Source organism: Anoplopoma fimbria, chromosome 6, assembly GCF_027596085.1.
Source record: "Anoplopoma fimbria isolate UVic2021 breed Golden Eagle Sablefish chromosome 6, Afim_UVic_2022, whole genome shotgun sequence".
NCBI classification, from domain to species: Eukaryota; Metazoa; Chordata; class Actinopteri; order Perciformes; family Anoplopomatidae; genus Anoplopoma; species Anoplopoma fimbria.
Window position 1 is genome coordinate 10,796,921 of NC_072454.1, and position 21,378 is coordinate 10,818,298.

Sequence of the window (21,378 nt, forward strand, 5' to 3'; positions counted from 1 at the left end):
AAATTATTTGACAGTTCATAACCTGTTTTTCCCTAAAATACACAACATAAAAATGATAAAACATATAGCCAATTTTTTTTTTTTTTAAAGTGTTGATGCCTAAATTGTCCTCCAATTCAGTAATGACCCCAAATAAAGTTTAAAGCATAAGAAATCAACACCGAACGCACATTTAATAACATGACGCTCAGGATGGATGAGGGATGGATGGAGGGAGCCAGGATGTGGCATGTGTGCATGACGTCATCTCTCCATGTACCGGGCGCCATTTTGGAAGAAAAAAAATCTCGGATAATTTCCGTGGTCTTGACAGATCTGGACCCGAGTCTTCACACTGATTGTGGATGCTATCTATTCCCTCCCCCGAGCAAGCCGCATTGGTTGATTAGGTACTGGAAGCCCGTGTACAGCAAGAGCTGCTACATGAAGCAATGGCGGGTAAGCTACTCCTGAAGGCGGGCAGAGGACCCACCTCACTCGGTGTGTGTGATGGCCCGAATCTGCAAGTTAGCCACTGGCCAAGCTAAAGTTGCTAGTTGTCAAACTGTGTCACTGTCAGGTCATTTTTGTTTAAAAAAATAATAATTTAGACGAAATATGATGCAGGTGCAAACTAACCACGTGTTTTCTCCCGCAGGAGTTGCAGGTGGAAATGATTTTCAGTGGTGTTTCTCTCAAGTGAAAGGAGCGATAGATGAAGATGTTGCGGAAGGTATGTAAGCTAGCTAGCTAGCTGGCTAGCGTTAGCTCCGCGGCTAGGCTAAGGCGGTGGGTCTCCAAGCTGGATGGGGCTTGGTGGTGATGCTCTGTGGGATGCACGGTAGCTAAGGGGGGTCGTAAATGTGTCAATACAAGGCGGCCGAAGTGAGTGTGTGTGTGTGGGTCGGTTGCAGGAACGACCCTCTCTGCCTCTCTGTAAATGAATGTGTCTCGCTAGCTAGCCTGTATGCTAGGCGGTGGCTAAGCTATTAAAGGGGAGCGACCGTGTCCATGACGTCAATGTGCTGCGTCCATAAATTGTCTAGTGACATCATTCTTGTTTTCATTCATTCATGCATGAGTACATTTTGGCTGCCAGTGTACCTAGGTGCTTTAATTTATTCAAATGTGTCTAACAGTAAGTCATCAGAACTGTTAATGTGACTCACTCTCATTTGTGTCCATTTCCAGCTGACATAATCTCAACAGTTGAGTTCAACTATTCTGGAGAGTTGCTTGCAACTGGAGATAAAGGAGGCAGAGTAGTGATATTTCAACATGAACAGGAGGTAAGATGATACATGAGTATCTTCATCAACAATAACATGTCAGAAGTGATTTGCTGACTGTGTTTCAATGATGTTGTTTATACCTTGTGACTTATGTTTGCATTGTTTGCTTTCAGTCTAAGAATCGTCCACATCTGCGCGGGGAGTACAACGTCTATAGCACTTTTCAGAGTCACGAGCCAGAATTTGACTATTTGAAAAGTTTAGAAATTGAGGAAAAAATTAATAAAATAAGATGGCTACCCCAACAAAATGCTGCTCACTTTCTACTTTCGACAAATGGTAAGGGTTTACTTTGTATCTATTCTGATTGTTTGGTTCTAGAAGTTGCCACTGTGACTTAACTTGATGAATATCCGATCATTTTCCTTCCCTAACTTTCTTACCTGTTTTTGTCAGATAAAACTATCAAATTGTGGAAAATAAGTGAACGAGATAAAAGAGCAGAAGGTTACAACCTGAAAGATGAAGATGGACGATTCCGAGACCCCTTTAGAATCACCTCTTTACGGGTATGTTTAGTCGTATGTGAGTCTGTCTCGTTTTTTTTAGCATGGCTTTTTATTTTTTGTTTAAAATCTAAAAAGATGCACGTTGTATTTTCAGGTACCAGTACTGATGCCAATGGATCTCATGGTAGAAGCAAGCCCGCGGAGGATCTTTGCAAATGCGCACACCTATCACATTAATTCCATTTCTGTAAATAGTGATCATGAAACGTACCTCTCCGCAGATGACCTAAGAATAAATCTATGGCACTTGGAAATCACAGACAGAAGTTTTAGTATCCTTTTTTGTCACCCTAAGACAGATAGTAGATATATGACGTGTAGGCCAATAATCTCTGCATTGTGTCTTTATGAAACATAAGACTGCTAGTTCCTTAACAGTGTGTTCCCAGATATTGTAGACATCAAGCCCGCCAACATGGAGGAACTGACAGAAGTAATCACAGCTGCTGAGTGCCATCCACTCCAATGCAATGTATTTGTGTACAGCAGTAGCAAAGGCACCATCCGCCTGTGCGACATGCGAGCAGCGGCACTCTGCGATAGGCACTCAAAGTGTAAGTAGTAATGTTTAGTCAATTAATTAGTCCATCAGTGGAAAATTCATTTTTAAAAATGTGTAACTCATCAAGTAATTTATGAAGAATAAGTGGACAGATAGTAACGGTTTAAATTATTCTTAAATTTACTGCTTTTTCCATTTTGTTTATTAGTGTAAATTGATAACGTTTAGTGTTTTGTGGCTTTAGTTAGACGGAATATATTTGAAGATTTAATCACTTTTAAATCTGGTAAACAGTGACTGGCAATTATTGAATGACATGTTCCAGATTGTATACGTTTATTTTTTAATAATGTAAAAAGGCATGCTCTTTTTACAGTCTTTGAGGAGCCTGAGGATCCAAGCAGCCGATCTTTTTTCTCTGAGATCATCTCCTCCATCTCGGACGTGAAGTTCAGTCACAGCGGACGCTATATGATGACACGTGACTACCTCTCCGTCAAAGTTTGGGACCTCAACATGGAGAACAGGCCAGTGGAGACGTATCAGGTGCATAAACATACATCTTGTGACTTTAAGTATAGCAGTAACGCTGCAATTGATAAGCTGTCTGCCTCACTGTGTGCAAGACACTGGGATCATTCTTTGATGTGTAAGGAAACATCAGGCTTGACTTAAACATTGCTTTCCTAACTTTGTTAAATAACATGCACATAAATAACAAACATACATACATATAAATGGACTGAATTTATAAAAATAATTATCTGATACCAGATCTGCTCATTGGACCAATATCAGTATCGGTGCATCTCTAGTTTAAAAATGGATCTTTGATAGAAGTGTAAGCCTAAACTCGGCCTCACATAAGATGTTTCTTAAATAGACTAAGAAAGCATTATCTTTTTCTGATCAAGGCCTCAAACGGTGTAAAAATGCCACCGCACCGGCAACCGCCATTGCTGGATCAGCATTATGTTTTTGGGTTGTCCATCCGTACGTCTGTATTAGCACACTATATACCGTCCATTCTCCTTAAAGGAATATCTCAGGAACGCCTGTAGGAAATTTCTTAAAATTTGGCGCAGTAGTCCACCTGGACTCAAGAATGAACTCATTAGAATTTGGTGGTCAAAGGTCATTGACTTCTTGAAACACGTTTTTGGTCATTACTCAAGAACTGATATGCTAATTATTGCGATGTCACACAAATGTCTATTAAGATAAAATGATGACGTGATTTTGGACAGACAATGATGTAAAGTGCAACTTTTAAATGGGACTGGTTCGCAGAGCGACCAACCAAGAGGAGGTCATTCTAGTTTTACAATACGTCAGGATTTTCCCCAAAGAAAATGACAATAAGACTATTGTTATGCTGTGAAGCCCTCACTTGCAACAGTAAAATACATTTTCTGTTTTGTTGAAATCCACATATTCACATCAATTTTGCAAACATAATAAATATAGAATTATATAAAAATGACGATGAAGAAAAGATCAAAGAAACACAGGAGGATATGATCCTTTCAACAAATAACATGCAAGCTCCTTATGACTCACAAACATAGCAGCTTCACAGGTGTGTTTGGTTAGCCAAGCAATCTGAGGGCAGTTCTGTTAAAAAATATATGAGTAGAACCGTTCTCTGATGAGAGTGCAATACTAGAGTGCTATGTATGTTAGCTGTATTAGTCCTTTTACTCTCAACTACATCAATAGCGATGAGGAAGTGTGGTTCAAATGAATATTTAGATTAAGTAATGTGTTTTGTTTCAGGTCCATGAATACCTTCGCAGTAAACTGTGCTCCTTGTATGAAAACGACTGCATCTTTGACAAGTTTGAGTGCTGCTGGAATGGCAGTGACAGGTATGTGTTTCTTTTGTACTATATTTAATTGTTTTGTGTTGCTGAATTATAAAGTAGAAATGTTATCATCACTGGAGACATTGTGTTTTGCTTTTTCTAGTTAATTTAGACTGTTTTTTGTATTCCCTCTCCAACAGTGCCATCATGACCGGCTCCTACAACAACTTCTTCCGAATGTTCGACCGCAACACCAGGCGGGACATCACACTGGAGGCGTCCCGGGAGAGCAGCAAACCACGGGCTACGCTCAAACCGCGCAAAGTGTCCACCGGTGGCAAGAGGAAGAAGGACGAGATCAGCGTGGACAGCCTGGACTTCAACAAGAAGATCCTCCACACTGCCTGGCACCCCAAAGATAACGTGATAGCCGTGGCAGCCACCAACAACTTGTACATTTTCCAGGACAAAATCAACTAGAAGCTTCGGGGCTCCAGAGGATAGGGCTTTTACCGTACCTGTGTAGTTAAGCCTACTACTTGTCTATCTGTATAAGAAGAAACAGCCTCGTTGTCCTCCTGGTGAAGAATTTGAAAGCACGTGTCTACTTTTTTTGCCACAGGAGGTTGATCCATAGGCCTGTTTTATTTTGAGTCTGAGCTTAGGTTGTTTTTGCCTTTGGCACCAGGGCAATCAACATGCCCCCCCTGACCCAGAAAGCCCAATTCGGGTCTAATTGACGGAATGGCACTCCCTAGAGGTCAAACTCTTGAACGTTGGTGTTTGTGTTGACATTTTAAGCCTTCATTTCATGATTTCACGACAGAACTATTGGAAGCCCTTAAAATGACGTCTTGTCAAAGTTGTAACATCATCTCAATGCTTTTGGGCGCTCTGAAGCACGGATTAATGGCCAATAAGCCTAACTGTAACATTCCCCCATTTGGCCATGTATTCAGGGCCAAACCACTGGTGGAAGAGGCCATGAATTTGGAAAGTGGACTTGTTTCTTTTCTTCCCCATTTCCTCCTCTTACTTTACCCCCCCCCTCCCCCCGTCAATACGGTGACATAATTTCACTGACTGTATCTACTCAAGTACACCTTGTCATCCACATAATAAAAGAAACTAAAACTACAGATGTGTTTTTAAATTTAGAAGTATGTATTAAAACATGTTTATTGCTTTGCATGTTTTTATGTTGTAGAGAGGTGGGAAAATGTCCAGTCACACCACTGTCTTTGAGCAGATCTCAAGCTAACTTGTTATGGAAATACTATTTTGGGGCTACTGGTTTCGGAACTACTGTTGGAGACATCTGATAATGTGTTTGTGTCAAGAGATTAATTTCTAGCTTTTTGACCATGTGTTAGGATGCAGGCTGGAAACTACATGGCACATGGTGGGGCCCAGGACACGGGGAATCTGCAGCCTTAATACCTACTTCTATCAGTGACAGCTACAAGTTATGTCCCCAAACGTTTTACAAACCTCATGTGCATTATTTGTAAATCCTATTTTATAGAGTTATGTCCTCATATACTGCTGCTATATGTGGCTGTCTATGAAAACACAAAGGAGGGGAAATTGCACACCATACAGTTTATGTGATAGTGCCTCCTAATCATGTAATAGTAGGAAATTCAGACAGGCCTCATACATGTGCCCTTATTGATTTATTAGGGATGTCACCCAAATTTGAACCACGTATTTCAAATGTGGATCTTCTCTCCGTAGTTGTGAATGCAGAAATGAAGGTTGACTACACAACATATACTGATGACATTAAAACAAACACATAATAATGCATTGTCTTTGTCCATTGATTCCTAACATGGTGGCAATGTATTCACTTGTTTATTATTTTGACCAAAGTTAAATAAAATTTTAATTGTGTTCATCTGCATGTGGTTCTTTGAATGTTTCTACATGTTAACTGGTTTATAACTACATCAGGGCCAAATGTTTATTTCCAGCTTTTATTTTGTGAAGGATAAAACAAAATGGACCATACCAGTTCTTAATAATGCTTTCTCTATTATCACAATTTACAACTTCACAATAACTGAGCAATCCAATGAGGACAAAGAAAAATGTAAATTACAAGTCAAAACACTTTCCATTCTTTAAAGCTGATTGAAAACAATGTATATATATATATGTCATTTTAAATCAAAAGTGATTTCTCATTGCAAAAACAAAACGCAATGGCGTACACTAAAGTTCCCTAACGTGCAGATTTAAGGAGCAGGAAGCAGCAGAACAGTCATCTCCAGACCCGGACAGTCTACAGCTCAACAGGATTGGTCACTGTTGTGTTCAGGAGTAGACACCATGAAACAGCAATGACAGATCCTTAACTATCCACGCTCGTGTAAGCTAAATCAAATTGGACCGTGTGACATGGCCCCATCTCCCTCAGTCAACAGAAGGTCCCATTTTAAGGCATGCTTAGATGGTCAAATCAAGGTGACGCAATACGGCCCCATCCTACTCAGTAGGTGTTGTGGGAGGTCAGACGCTTCCCGATATATATCCTGAAAAAAAGAGAGAAAAATGCAAAATTAGATGATGCTGAAAAAGAAATATACAAAAAAAATGAAATCTGAGAAAAAATGCCATTGTCTAATGCATATAACTGCACTGAAGCTGTGATTTGATGTTTCTTTCACCCCAAGTTTGTCACAAGAAAGAATACCTGTACCATTTTTTTTTTTTTTTTAAGTAAGCTTGTTTAGAAAAGACAGCGTTTGACGGAGAGAATTTCCTAATGAAGCAAGTTATATTTTCTACATTTTAGGACAAAATTGTTGGGGCACACCAGGCCAAACTGAAAGCTCGTATACTCTCGAAACAAATCCCTGAGCATACTAGTAGTTTATTTATAATGTTTACCCAATAAATCTGAGACACTGAACATGAGGAAACCTTATAGGTTGCGACTGGCAACTGGATATTTAGGTTTGGAAAAGGCTGTATTCTGTTGTGGTAATAATGTCCTATTCTATTCTCTATGTTAGAGGTTCATAGAAGTAAGATCAATGTTTGTGAATGGCATAATACAGATACAGAAATAAAACTGTTGTTCCACCCCCAAACATCTAAACAAGTACTGGGATATATCACTCTCAAATTGATTGACAGGCCATTTAATTCAGAGCCTAACAATAGATAACCACTACATTATTCATGTTGTGTTGGTGCTGTTAAAGATTTTTATTTTTGCACCAGCAGTGTTTCTTAACAGTATGAAAACATTTCTATTTTTTCATGTATGATTATTTGAAAAATAACAAATACATTTTTTTTATCTGTACATCAAATTATTCCATTATTTATATGAAGATACAGCAACTGAATCTGGTAAAAAATCTAGGATTTAAACATTATCTTAAGGATCCTTCAGCAATTTCCTCTAAAGGTTCTCATTTAATATATATTTTTATTTTTTGAGATACTGAAATGACCAGATTTACAGATTAAATGATGTTGCTTACCCCAGGCCAATAGCAAGTATGTGAGATATGATTAATGAAGGAAGGAAAAGCTTCAGGAAGTCAGCAGAGAGAACGCCTCCCTTCTTCATGACGCTGGTGTTCCTGATGCTGAGAGAGGTCGAGCGCTTAGGGTACTTCAGCAGGAACTCCCTACGGAGGAGCACATTAATTTTTCACTGTTTTGAATACATTAACATCAATGAGTGCTGGTTTAATGTCAGACTGCTCACACAGACATCCTTTTCATTCTTGCAATTACAATTCATGGCGGAAAGTAAATATAGATCTAGGCTAATATGTGTAAAGGATTAGTACAATGGAGTTATCAATTTCCTATTTGACTTAGCTCCACCGTCACTGTAGCTCACTCTCTGATCATAAATCATCATGTTTCTTTTGGTATTTATTTCATGTGCTGCCATGTGGGTCATAGTCATCAGCTATTTTTGACATATTTTTGTCTTAAATCTTGGAATAATTATGTTGAACAAGATTGTACCACTGAAATGAAAAATACATATTAAACATATTTAGCGGTGGCTACATACTTTGGTGGATTGTTCTCAGGTCGACTAGACCAGTCCCAGATCCAGTCAGCATTTTTCTTCATCATGTTCTCTACTTCCCGTCTTCTTTCTTGAAAGTCTTCATCTGACTAAAAACACAAATAGTGGAGAATCAAGCAACAACTTGGCCATCACTGATATTTCAAAAACAACATCATACGAAGCATTTCGTTAAAACTACGCTTCATGAATCAAGACTTGGATAATAGATCTTGATACATTTTAATAGTTCTAACAAATATACCTGTGAGCTGTTTGCCTCTGAGCCTTTCCACATGAGGAGGGGGGTCTGGGCTCTGAGTGGGCTGTTGTGAAGGAAGACAACACATCATCATCATCATCATCATCATTATTATATTCCTTTATTGATCCCCATGGGGGAAATTCAAGTGTTGCAGCAGCTCAACTACACAGACAGACAATAAATACACATACTATACAACTACACAGACAATAAATACACATACTATACAACTACACAGACAATAAATACACATACTATACAACTACACAGACAATAAATACACATACTATACAACTACACAGACACAGACAATATACACATACTATACAACACAGACAATAAATACACATACTATACAACTACACAGACAATAAATACACATACTATACAACTACACAGACAATAAATACACATACTATACAACTACACAGACAATAAATACACATACTATACAACTACACAGACACAGACAATAAATACACATACTATACAACAAAATAAAGATAGAGATCATTCAAGTGAATGTGTGATCTGTATTACACAACGCAGGCTATAAAACAACAACAACAACAACAACAACAACAACAACAACAACAACAACAACAACAACCCCCCCCCCCCTCACGAACCTGTTGCACTGAGAGCTTCCTCTGGAGCTGTTCTTTCCCGACTCGTGCTGTGCATCCAGCAGCATTTTCTCCACGTCAGCCACGGCTGTGGGGATCTGCTCCTGGCTCCCATGGTGGCTGGCACTTTGAGAGCCATTGTTGCTGAAATTCAGCTCAACCCAGGAACCTTAAATCAAAATAATGCATTAAGTCTTAACGCAATGGTAGATCTGGTAGGGGTGGTGGTGGTGGTGGTGGTGGGGGTACGATTGCACAATAAACAGACACAGATTTACTTGAAGGCAATCTGATGAGCCTCATTATGTAAATAGGGCAATGGGTTATTATCCTCTTTGTGGTCTCCCCACATCCAGATACAATACTGTGACGTCAAACACGCATAGACACGTCGACTAGTTCAGCTTACGTACGTTTCTTAACTCTATGCCATCGTAATGTCGTTTACCTTGCAAACTCTCGTCCGACGGGATGTCCTTTCGGAGCGACATGGTAACAGTGCGATCTTGCAGGTTGCTTAATTTCTGTGAGAAATCTCTGACTACTGCTGTGGGCTCCGACCAGCACAATAACAATGACGCAATCTTGTGTTTTTCTACAACCTGATTGGCTCGCACGGCACGCAGAAGCCAGCGCGAGGTTACCCCCCCCCCCCCCCCCCACCCGAGAGGGCGCGCATGCCCGGACACGCTTCCTCAACGACCTCAACGAGCACGACTGGCAAGTTTTACATCAGCTTTGTTTTGTAACATTATGTTTACAAGCTTAAAATAAATAAATAAATAATTAATTAAAAAAAAAAGACTTGTTTTACGTTTTGGTGATGTAAGTTAGTAGAGCAGCTCCACACACCTGTCTGCAGAGGGCAGTCGTTGCCCATTACTCCCCCCCCCCCCCCCATCCTTTGATTTTTTAAAAAAAAAATCTAATTTAATATTAAATGGGCTTTGGTCAATATGTACAGTACCAGTCAAAAGTTTGGACACACCTTCTTATTCGACTAAAATATAAAACATATTCTGGTTTGTTGAGCATTTGTTTGTTTACCACATAATTCCATATGTGTTCCTTCATAGTTTGGATGTCTTCAATATTAATCTACAAAGCAGTTTACATTCTAATAACCAAGTCTCTTGGGGGTATTATTTCAGCTCTGTTTAATGTAGTACAACATACAATATGAACAAATCTAAAATCTAAAACATATTCTGGTTTGTTGAGCATTTGTTTGTTTACCACATAATTCCATATGTGTTCCTTCATAGTTTGGATGTCTTCAATATTAATCTACAATGTAGAAAAAAATAAAAATGAAAATAAAGAAAAAACATTGAATGAGAAGGTGTGTCCAAACTTTTGACTGGTACTGTACATATACTATATTATACATCTCTATTATTCGTCCCTAATTTACAATTAAGCCGTGAAACAGAATGGTATAGCAGCAAAAAAAATAAAACAGTTCACTCAGGATATTTGAAATGTGATGGTTTTAAAGCATATTATTTTAGGCAGTGAAGTCCTCCTCTGTGCGGTCAAAGTGCAGAATGCCATCTTCCAGACCAAAGAGGTCAATAAGCCCCGACAGGCTAAATCAAATTTAATATTAAATGGGCTTTGGTCAATGTGTACAGTACCAGTCAAAGGTTTGGACACACCTTCTTATTCGACTACTTTGAAGACTCTAAAATATAAAACATATTCTGGTTTGTTGAGCATTTGTTTGTTTAGCACATAATTCCATATGTGTTCCTTCATAGTTTGGATGTCTTCAATATTAATCTACAATGTAGAAAAAAAAAAAAATGAAAATAAAGAAAAACCATTGAATGAGAAGGTGTGTCCAAACCTTTGACTGGTACTGTACATATACTATATTATACATCTCTATTATTCGTCCCTATGCTCCTGTCCTGTATTGATGCAAGTCCATGATTCCCTAGCAATCTGTGATTAAATGTATATGCTTTCTGGTTTAGAGTTGTTTGCGCCCTGACCTGAGGAGCATAGAAGGATAATGACCAAAGAAAAACCCAGTACTAAGTCTCCACTGACTGACTGTCTGACTATTTGTTACCATGGAGATCAGTATGACTCATTATTCTTGCGAAATTTAATTATTTCTACAATTGAGGGGGCTTCTTGTTGTCTCTCCTGGCAGATCATGTCTACATTGAATACATTGAGCTGACTAGATCACTTCAAAAATAAAGATAACTTACTTGGTTAGCCACTAAAAAAAAGGTTGTAATTGTAGTGATCCTCCATAAAAGCGAGCAGGCACAAACAAGCTGTTAATGAAATTCCTTTTGGTGTTGCATCAGGGTTTGGTTTTGCAATTCATCTGTTTCATTTCCTGTAAACAGTTTGTTTTAAACACTCAAGCACTGTTTTCAGGGTTTAATCAGAAGCACATTTCCCCATTTGGTCACATGCATTGAGAGAGCAGTGAATTAGAATCATACATGTTGATAAAACCTCTGTTCACTTACTTTTGCCAAACCTTATGCAAATACCTGGGATTTCACTTGTGAACCAGACAGATCAGTCGTACATAGTAAGTGATGATGGCATTATGAGGACGAGTAATCGCTACAGAATTTCCCATTGTTCGAGTCAGTGCCATAACAGCCAAGAAAGTAGCCAACTCTCATAATGCAAATTATGTTAGAAATCACGTGATTTTCTAAAACAAAGCAGTTTACATTCTAATAACCAAGTCTCTTGGGGGTATTATTTCAGCTCTGTTTAATGTAGTACAACATACAATATGAAAAAATATCAGTGATGTTGATTCAATTATACATTCATAACATAGATCTATGTTGCTCGATAACAACTAAATAAACATCTATGAAACATACGCGAAAAAGAATTTATCACAGGTAATATCTCAAATAATGATATATTCTGTTGGTGTAAGTTGTTTATATTTTCATGTAGTGCTGTCAGAATTTATGATGGATGCAATATTGGCTGTAATTTTGTTAAGTGTTATGAATGTTGGGTTCCGCTCCACATCCCAGCTCTCATTACAAAAAACGCTCTCACCAGATGGCGTATGTACCAGAATGGATGAATTTACAGTGTTATAATATCTCTCCATCGCTACATTGAGCTATTATCCATTTCATGTGTGCCACATGGCTTTTACTACAAGCTTTATTTACAGTTCAACACAGAATCTATATATGAATGATATACAGTTATTAAATTACAACAAAGCTCTGGCCTTAGTTCTAGAAGACAAAACTCAAAGCAGCTCAAAAACGGTATCCGTCCAATTACAGAAGAAAGACATAAACAATTTAGCAAAATACTGCCCCAAGCCCCAAGGAAGGAAGTCCCCCCCCCTTTTGGCCATTAAATTAAACCAAAAAATACCGTCTGATAGTCAATTACCGATCACCACAGATAATGTACCATAATCAGAGTTAACGTCTTAGAGTGGAAGAAAATCACATCCTGTTTTGTATCAGCAAGATAGAGAAAGAATGAATAAAGTGGGACTCAAAAGATATAAGGAAAGGAAATCTACCATATATATATATATATATACACAAAAATAATGTAGCCTTACATAAATACATGGGTGAATATGTACAGAATGTATGTATACATAACAGTTTATAGTAATTTAACTGATGTTAACTGTTGATCAGAGATACATTGTTTTTTTTCCCCTCTGTAGCCAGTCTCCTGACTCTAAAGATGGATTAGTCCTTAATGGAGGGCCGGCTGGCACCAGCTACTCTTAATTGTCCATTAGAGACTTTTTCTGTCCTATTCGGTGGCTGATCAAAAACAACTCTGTTATGAATGTGCAGAGAACACTAAAACCTTAACCTTGCCCTATCACCCTGTGTGACTGCCTGGTTGAGGCTGTGGAGTCCTTCCGATTCCTGGGCTCCGCTTCCACCATAACCCAGGACCTCAAGTGGGATCTTAAAATCAGCTCCATAATCAGTTCTATGCTTATAGTTGTATCAACAGCCCCTGAAGCCGGTTGAACTTCCGGAGCTTTAACAGGAAGTACATCCCTGGTTGGGCCTTTCTCCTGATACCCACATGGGGTGCAATTCATCGGTGCCATGAAAAACAGCAGCCATATATACTTTTTCCAGAAACAAACAACTGCTGTAAACTGTATTTACCTGTAAGCTGTACAAGAAAAAGAGGTGAAAGATAATTAAGTAGATGAAAATACAATAGATTCAATATTACATACAATCAAGTGCCTATAAATGGTAACTCAATCCAAATTAATCAAGTCCAAATTCAGTGCTTATTAGTTTGAAGGGGCTAGCTACCAGGTCAGTTTAGTGATTAAGCAGTGCTTGTGATCATTACTTAGCATTGATATAGCTACATTTAAGTATGGAGCTAAGCTAAGATTTATTTATTTTTATGTTGTATACAACCAATTTTGTTGGGCAACATATCCAGATTTCTTCACACATATTTTATTCAAGTGAGACAAATATTTAACAAAATAGAGAAACTTCTTATTTCAAATTTTCTTTATCTACATGAATCTTATTTAGATGTATTGTATGTTCTCTTTACACATCAATGGGGATCGAACCCCTCGTACTCATTTTCGTTAGTAGTGTAAGGAGGTATGTCACTTCCGTCTGCCATTTTTAAAGCAATTTGGGAAACAAGCTAACATTCGCAGGTTAACATAAACGCTAAATATCCATATGAAGTTCACAGATTATTTGTGTTCCATTGGATTATCGTTAACGTCTAAAGTTTTTTTCAACTTGTGAGTAAACAAATGCTAGCACATTGTAGCTATTAATCAAATCAAATCAAGTCTTTTAATCTTTTATTTACAAACATATAATAAATTGTCTTGCCTGGAAAATGTATGTCACCTGCAAATATGCAGAAAATTAATTTGCAGCCGTTGCCGACACCATCAGAATTATTTCTCACTGGGAGTAATAACTTCATATTTTAATTCCACTCCATCTGCATGATAAAGTCACGTCATGTTTTCATTTCAAATAGTAATCATGTTGTATGATTTATGATTCATCCACTACAGTAGTCGGTAGGCTTGCCTTGTTGCCTGTGACCCTGCCAAAAAGAAGTAAAACAGACAAAGGTTTGCAGTGGATGACAAAGATGAAAAGGAAAAGCAGTGAGCCCATAGATAGTATGTCCCGGTTGATAGTGTGGTACAGCTTCCTCTTTCTGTGTGAAGGTTTTTGTTAACTGACAGCATAATGAGGGATGAATTGTTGTCCACCACAGCTTGCTGTACAATCATAGTAAACATTATCAGGACTTGGTGTTTACTCTGTGTGTGTGTGTGTGTGTGTGTGTGTGTGTGTGTGTGTGTGTGTGTGTGTGTGTGTGTGTGTGTGTGTGTGTGTGTGTGTGTGTGTGTGTGTGTAGCAGATATCATCCAAGAGCATGTTGTGGGTGGGGGTAGGGGTGCTGTGCAGAATCTTGTGGATGAGGTGGACAGTAGGCCAGAATTGGAATTGGATACGATCGATAGCAAAGAAAGGAGAAGATGGCTAAGGAAGAATTATGGTGTCCGGAGCCGGAGATTTGCCAGCGCCTAATGTGGTATCAATGAGGATTCGCTGCAGAGCATATAAAACATTGCTGTAGATGGTGCATTGAGTTTCACAGGGGCAGACCAGCTCTACCTCTGATGGTGATTAGCAAGAACAATCAGTGTTTTCAAACTCGTTAAAACTTTTAGTAGATTTTAACTCTTTGTCACTCAAAGACAAATTAGTTAGACCCATATTTAACGGCTGGGCCTTTAACCTTTTCACCCCATTGCCCCCTCCTTTATTCTCTCTCTCTGTTTCTCCCTTTTTACTTTCTCTCTCTCCCTCCCCTTCTCTCTCCCCCCACACACACACACACACACACTAAAACATACACACTTATACCCAGAGCCACTTGTTACTGGAAGGTCAGAGAAGTTCAGAATATCCTGTTAAACAGATTTTGTTGTTTATTAAAATAAAAACATCACAAATTGTTTTTAATATGTTCAAAAGAGTATTTGTGTTGTATGTGGAAACAAAGAGGAGGTAAAATCTGATTAAATGAAAGCATGAATGAGTAAAGAGTATATTGGCTGTCCCAAAGAATGAACTTCCGTTTGTTGATACATCTGATATATTTGGTAAAGTCCACATCATCCCAATGCGATTTGGCTCTCTTAACTCCGAGCGAGGTCTTCATCCCCCTGGGGTCTTCTTGAGCCCCTAAGAGAAAAGCATGTTTTGCTTGTTTGATGAGTTAAGAACATATAAGCTGAAGCTATCTTTTTAAATCCTATGTACTCATAACAAGTATCCCTTTCTCAGGGACTGGAAAAGCTGAAAAAATGGCATGGCAAGTCATTCAGAAAATACTAATACTTTCTGTTATCATCTTTTGCATGCTTAGACAATTAAAACGTTTCTTATTTAATACATTAAACACATGCAGATGCAATGGTGAACAGTGTGAGTAGAGAAGGTAACAGGGACTGCGTGAGGCAAATTAAACAATTTTTCTGCCGCTTACATCCCTCACAACATTATTTGATTATCTCACATCCTTATCAATTCAAGAGGGAGGAAGTAATATATGCCCCAGTGTTTTGAGCTCAAATCCATAATGAATGACCCAACATTCAATTAAAAACACTCTATTCATCACTAGCTATAATTTAAACTTGTTAGTATGGTCTTGATGCCTCTGTCTGACTCTGAGGAATCCTCGCTTGACAATCTCTATGTCTGGGATGCAGTCGGTTCTCTTTGGTCTTTAATCCACCAGCTTCTTTAGGATACATGACTAGAAGCTTTAAAAAGCACCTATTGAGCTGTAGGCGGGATAAATTAGAACAAAATAAAAGAAAGAAATGGAGAAGACTGACTGGGGAGCTGTGTGAAAGTTGTGGGAACTCCTGCCAGAAGCAGCTTATAAAGCATAGTTTTATAAGCCCTGGTGTCACAAGCATAAATTGTGATGTGCTGAAGTGGCCTTTAGAGGGGGAAATAAATCATCCTCGGCAGACTGCAAAAGTGGACGTGTGTGACGCTGGGAATAGTAAGAGTAACCAAGTGTTTACAGTTTGTAACCATCCATAATTTATTGAGATGTGAGTGAGGCATAGAAGATTGAAAACTAAATTTCACTGAAACATTCAGTAACACGTGATTTATTCATTATGTCAGCAATGTTTTTGTGGTTTACATTAAAGAAACTAATCACAGGATATTGCCATGTCACCACTGATGATTCCATTGTTTCATAATTCTTTTTTGGACAAGTACTGTAATTGTTATTTTGGCATTTCATTTCTAGTGCTTGGAGAGTGCGGGCTTTAAACATTTACTGTGTGCATCCTCAAGCATAACAACAGACTCTATTATTGTTGTCATTTTAATTAAAGGATGCGTGCAGATTACAATGGTTGCACTTTAATCTTCAGAGACACATTGATGAGCGATGGATCATTGCCAAGAAGAAATATTTATATCTTGCAAATATTTTAAGGTACTAAATGTTACAGAATGTGGATTGCTCACTGCTGTTAAAATATCCCAACAACTGTAATCATTTATTTGAGTTTGTTTATTTTCACTTTTATAAGTTCTGCTATTGCAGGGCTTTTCCCCGTACAGTATAAACATAATGTTACCAGTTGTCAGCCTCAGTCCTGACAAAGCCTCATAATGATTGAACAACTTTTCCAGAACAGCTTTATCTTGCATAACTTCTTATGCCACAAAGCCCCAAATGCCAACTTTTTCCAATATTTCTCGTGTCAGATTGTTCGTGGGAACTCTAGCAGCAATACAGTAAGTCTTTGGTTTACCATTTGTGGTAAGTAAGATATGTTGTATTTTAAGACTCCATGACATGGTTGAACCCAAAACATGTGTACCACAGGAATCTCAAAACACCAGAGTCCCAGAGAGCAAGTCATGGGAATCACTGTGTCATTTACTGTACATACGAGAGGTGGTTTATAGAAATGTTTGCTAAGTTAAAGCAATTATGGAGGGTGCATTTACTTTTTTTTTCAGGTTCACAGACTGTTAGGGGTCAAAAAGTCTATTTGTGAAGAAAAGTTGTTATAATAAAAAGGTCATAGTTAACAGTGTGCTAACATTTTTTGAAGAGATGGGGAATGCTGATATCAGGCCAAGTATAGGAGAACACCAGATTTACAAGCTTGTGTGGATATTAATTAACCTCACAGTGTTATTTGCAGCAGCCACTCATATCTCTATCGCTGCATGTTTCTTGTTTGACTCCAGGGGATGATATAATGATATCCTGATATGAAGGGCTATAATTCATGATAAACTCCATTCAATATTGTTGTGTGTGTGTGCTTGTACCTCCCAGGCGTAATTTTATTTTCATATAATTGTCACGTTCCCGTGCTTGTTAGGAGTGAAGGAGATTGTTGGTGTTATGGGGATAATATCTTTTTGAGTACAATTTGCTTGCTTGTGCTCTTGCTATTGTTTTTACTATCGTACAAAGATGAATAGCTGTTTTTTCCCCCTAATGCTGTAGCATTTACAATTATCTACTTTTCTAATTACTTCTTTACTTTGATTGTTATGGCAATTACTGAGAGAGAGGCGTACTTTCCAAATAATGTGCATCATTTTGACATTTCATTCTTCTTGCAGGATAATTACTGTCATGAGAACATGATTTGGTTTTCAGTCATAATGAAATCACTGGCCGTGTTTGTTTACACACTTTTGACATTTCAGTGGATGGCAGTATTTGTTGCACATGGCACAACCAACCTGAGTATAACGTTTCTTGCACTACAATATGGTCTGTCAATTGGAAAAGTTTAATAGACTGTTTTTTAGCCTTAGTGGGTTTTTTCCCTGTCACAGTTTCACAGTAATCGTTCTCTTTTCTATGTCTAAATCCCACTGTCAGTCAGCCTTTAAAGCCTTTTAAAGTTTAAAGAATGAGTACCCAAACCATGAGAGGTGATATCTGATAGTTGACTGATACATTTAAATGCTGTTACAATTCATCACATACGTGTAGAAAAAGTCACCCATGTCGTCTCAAATGTACAGTGTAAACTCACAGGTTGTCACTGTGTAATACTTGCTCAATCTATTTGTTACAAACATCTACTGATGTGGAAGAACACAAAATGTTAAACACTGAAGCAAAACATGCTACATTTCACATTTTTCAAATATTCAATAAATATCTTTCAATATCTTTTTTTAATGTTATATTTACACTGCTGATAGGAACTTTAACACATTCAAATCTTATTTACAAACCTCTTCTTTCCCTTTTACAAAGGATCTTTTTAAAAGACCTCCTGAAGTCATTATTGAATATCGTGTATATAACAGGATTTAGTGAGCTATTGCAGTAACCAAACCAGAAAAACATCTTGAACAATGTTTCTGGGACACAGCAGGCGTCACACACAGCAGTGAGTGTGTATGTGAAGAAAAATGGGAACCAGCAGAGAACAAACACTCCCATGACCACAGCCAGAACAAATGTGAAGCGTCTCTCTCTGTACTGCCTTCCTTTCCACTTGCTCACTCTCACACAGGGCTGCGCCTCTGGCTTTGGAGCGGTTTCTGCAGGGTTCTCATGTGCCACTTTAGTAGTTGCTGTACCCCTCTTCTTCTTCAGGGAACAAAGGATGCTTTCATTCCCATCAGACGAGGAGGGCTCATCCTCCACGTCGAGCCCATTGATCTCTCCACCGTCCGCCTCTTCCACCTGCCTCCCGTCTCCGCCTTTTCTTTCCAGAGGATCTAAGCCACACTTTGTGTCTCCTGGATTGCGATGTTCTCTCTGCCTTTCACCTGTCTGGGCTCTTGTTCTTTTCTTGGCAATCTGGTATATTCGAACATACACCATAATCATAATGAGGCAGGGTGCAAAGAAAGAGGCAGTGCTGGAGAATATGATGTACCATTTCTCTTCATTGATTTTACATTTAGGGCTGTCTTCTTCACCCTCGTCCTTTTTCATTGTGATGAGCGGAGGGAATGAAATGATCGCAGCCAGTACCCAAACTATGACAATGGTGCATTTAATCCTGCGCGGTGTCCTCCTCAGGTTGTACTCAATTGCTTGAGAGACGGACCAGTATCTGTCCAGGCTGATGGCACACAGGTGAACGATGGATGAGGTGCAGAAGAGCACATCCAAAGCCAGGTAGATTTCACACCACACTTTACCAAAGTACCAGTAACCCATCAGTTCATTGGCTAAAGAGAATGGTATCACTAAGGTGGCAACCAGAATGTCAGCACATGCCAGGGAGACTAAAAACAAGTTCTGAGGTGCTCTCAGGGCTCGGCTCGTGGTCACAGCAATAACTACCATTACATTTCCAGACACAGTTAGCAGGATGAGGATACCCACAAGGATTGTTAAAGGTACAGAGGTCTGCATAGTATAAAGGTGCCTGCCGGGCAAAGTCTCATTTCCACTGGTGAAGTTCAGACAACCCATCAGGATGAGTTATGGTGTCAATGATTATGTCCGAACAGTTCTCTTTTAGGAGGTTTGGAAGCTGTGCTTGCCAGCAGTCTATTAATATCATCCATTCAGGAACACAGCATCAGAGAATTGAGTCTTTTCATTTTTGATGACTGAAATCTGTTCTTCTTTCCTCTTTGTCAGTAAGAATAGACACCAACAGAGACACCAACAGAGAAAAATAATGAGAAATGGGTTTTTATATCAAAAAAGACAAAAATATTGAAAGAAATAAAGGGAAATTTGTTTTATTCCCAGTTTCCCTCATGAGATTATTTTAAAAATATATCTGTTCTTTGAAAAATATTTCTTCACCCACCAACATTTTAGGATAAAAACTTTCATAAAACAGACTTACTTTGCAGATAGTGCTGCCTCAGGGAGATCTTGTCATCTGTTGTGGCTGAAGTGGAGAGTACGTTGTTTTATATGGGCTTGATCTGACGCTGAGGATCTGTGATGCTCACTCCTCTTCAGTGAGATCAGGAATGGGCGGAGTTCATCCGCTGCTGCAGATTTAAAAGCAATTTAGTGTTGCTCTAAGACCCTGAATATGACATTAACAATATTTTTGATTTATAGAAGTAATATCTGCAGTTTATTAAATTACAATTGATTAAGAGTACACTCTTTATGGTTTTTGCAGTTCCACTTTATGAGCAAAATGTTCAGATATATCCTAAAAGATAGAGAGCTTGAAATAATACCTGCATCTATAGAGAGGATAGTGCAAGAGTAAGAGGAGCGCATTTACTGAAATAGAGATTTCAGCTAGATAAAATTCGCTTTCCCAATAACAAAGCAGAGTAAATCAAAATGAATACACAGACATTTTGTTAACTTGATACACTATTTTTTAGTTTTACTATAAAACATGTGTCCTGAGTTCTTCAGAGTCCAGTATTATTTCAAGAAAATGTCACTTTATAAGGGAAACGGTTTGGTTCTTGTAGCTGGCGATAACTAATATAAAATGAAATAATGATTGAGGTCAATGAGTAGCGTTTGTCGTAATGGGAAAAACATAATTACATGACTTGGTTGGTGTGGTCTGACTGTGGGGACAAAATACCCCACAGTCAGACCACACCAACCATAAATCATATGGTATGGCTATAGTTGCATGAGAAATGGTAGAGTCTTATACTTGCATGTTAATAATAAATGTATTTTTTTTCTTGTATAATATGTTATATTTATTATCTTAATCTGTTTCCCTGTACTTGAGCTGATGCAACACCCGAATTTCCCCCATGGAGACCAATAAAGGAATATCTATCTCTCTCTCTTTATTTTCTTCTCTCTCTCTCTCTCTGTCTCTCTATCTATCTATCTATCTCTCTCTGTCTATCTATCCATCTATCTCGCTCTCTCTCTGTCTGTCTGTCTATCTCGCTCTCTGTCTGTCTGTCTCGCTCTATCTCTATCTATCTATTACATTACATTACAGTCATTTAGCAGACGCTTTTATCCAAAGCGACTTACAGGAAGTGTATTCAACATAGGTATTCAAGAGAACTACTAGTCACCAGAAGTCATAAGTGCATCTCCTTTCTTAAACAAGCATCCTAAAGCATAAGCCAGAGCAAAAGTATAGTGCAGAGGCAAATTACTACGAAAACAATAATTGCAACAGACTAATACGAATATAATAAGTGCTACAAACTACTACGAATAGGATAAGTGCAGTAAACAAATACGAATTCAATAAGTGCAGCGAACTGATACGAATACAGCAAGTGCAACAACTAATACGAGTGCAATAAGTGCTACGAGGAAGGCTCAGGGTAGTACTTCTTGAAGAGGTGAGTTTTCAGCCTGCGCCTAAAGATGG

The 21,378-nt window shown here is 38.4% G+C and overlaps 3 protein-coding genes across 4 annotated transcripts; 1 reads left to right on the forward strand and 2 right to left on the reverse strand.

Annotated features, from left to right (window-relative positions):
* The first annotated feature begins 216 nt into the window (after positions 1-216).
* Positions 217-5,224, forward strand: ppp2r2d (protein phosphatase 2, regulatory subunit B, delta). 2 transcript variants are annotated; one of them, XM_054599828.1, is made up of 10 exons: positions 217-480; positions 638-712; positions 1,171-1,268; positions 1,385-1,550; positions 1,668-1,780; positions 1,875-2,052; positions 2,170-2,334; positions 2,659-2,828; positions 4,059-4,150; positions 4,288-5,224. In XM_054599828.1, exons 1-10 carry the CDS (start codon positions 432-434, stop codon positions 4,565-4,567), a joined length of 1,386 nt encoding a protein of 461 aa, XP_054455803.1. In that variant the 5' UTR covers positions 217-431; the 3' UTR covers positions 4,568-5,224. The 2 variants fall into 2 exon arrangements, with proteins under 2 accessions (XP_054455803.1, XP_054455804.1); XM_054599829.1 differs by having other exon boundaries at positions 217-438.
* Positions 4,594-9,591, reverse strand: bnip4 (BCL2 interacting protein 4). Its single transcript, XM_054599830.1, has 6 exons — positions 9,469-9,591; positions 9,024-9,189; positions 8,395-8,455; positions 8,133-8,239; positions 7,585-7,734; positions 4,594-6,624 (listed from the first exon to the last, which is right to left on the reverse strand). Exons 1-6 carry the CDS (start codon positions 9,509-9,511, stop codon positions 6,582-6,584), a joined length of 570 nt encoding a protein of 189 aa, XP_054455805.1. The 5' UTR covers positions 9,512-9,591; the 3' UTR covers positions 4,594-6,581.
* Positions 9,592-17,992: 8,401 nt separating this feature from the next.
* On the reverse strand, positions 17,993-20,199 carry LOC129092345 (alpha-2A adrenergic receptor-like). Its single transcript, XM_054600266.1, has 2 exons — positions 19,903-20,199; positions 17,993-19,679 (listed from the first exon to the last, which is right to left on the reverse strand). The coding sequence occupies exon 2, from the start codon at positions 19,515-19,517 to the stop codon at positions 18,312-18,314; it is 1,206 nt and encodes a 401-aa protein (XP_054456241.1). The 5' UTR covers positions 19,518-19,679; positions 19,903-20,199; the 3' UTR covers positions 17,993-18,311.
* Positions 20,200-21,378: the final 1,179 nt, after the last annotated feature.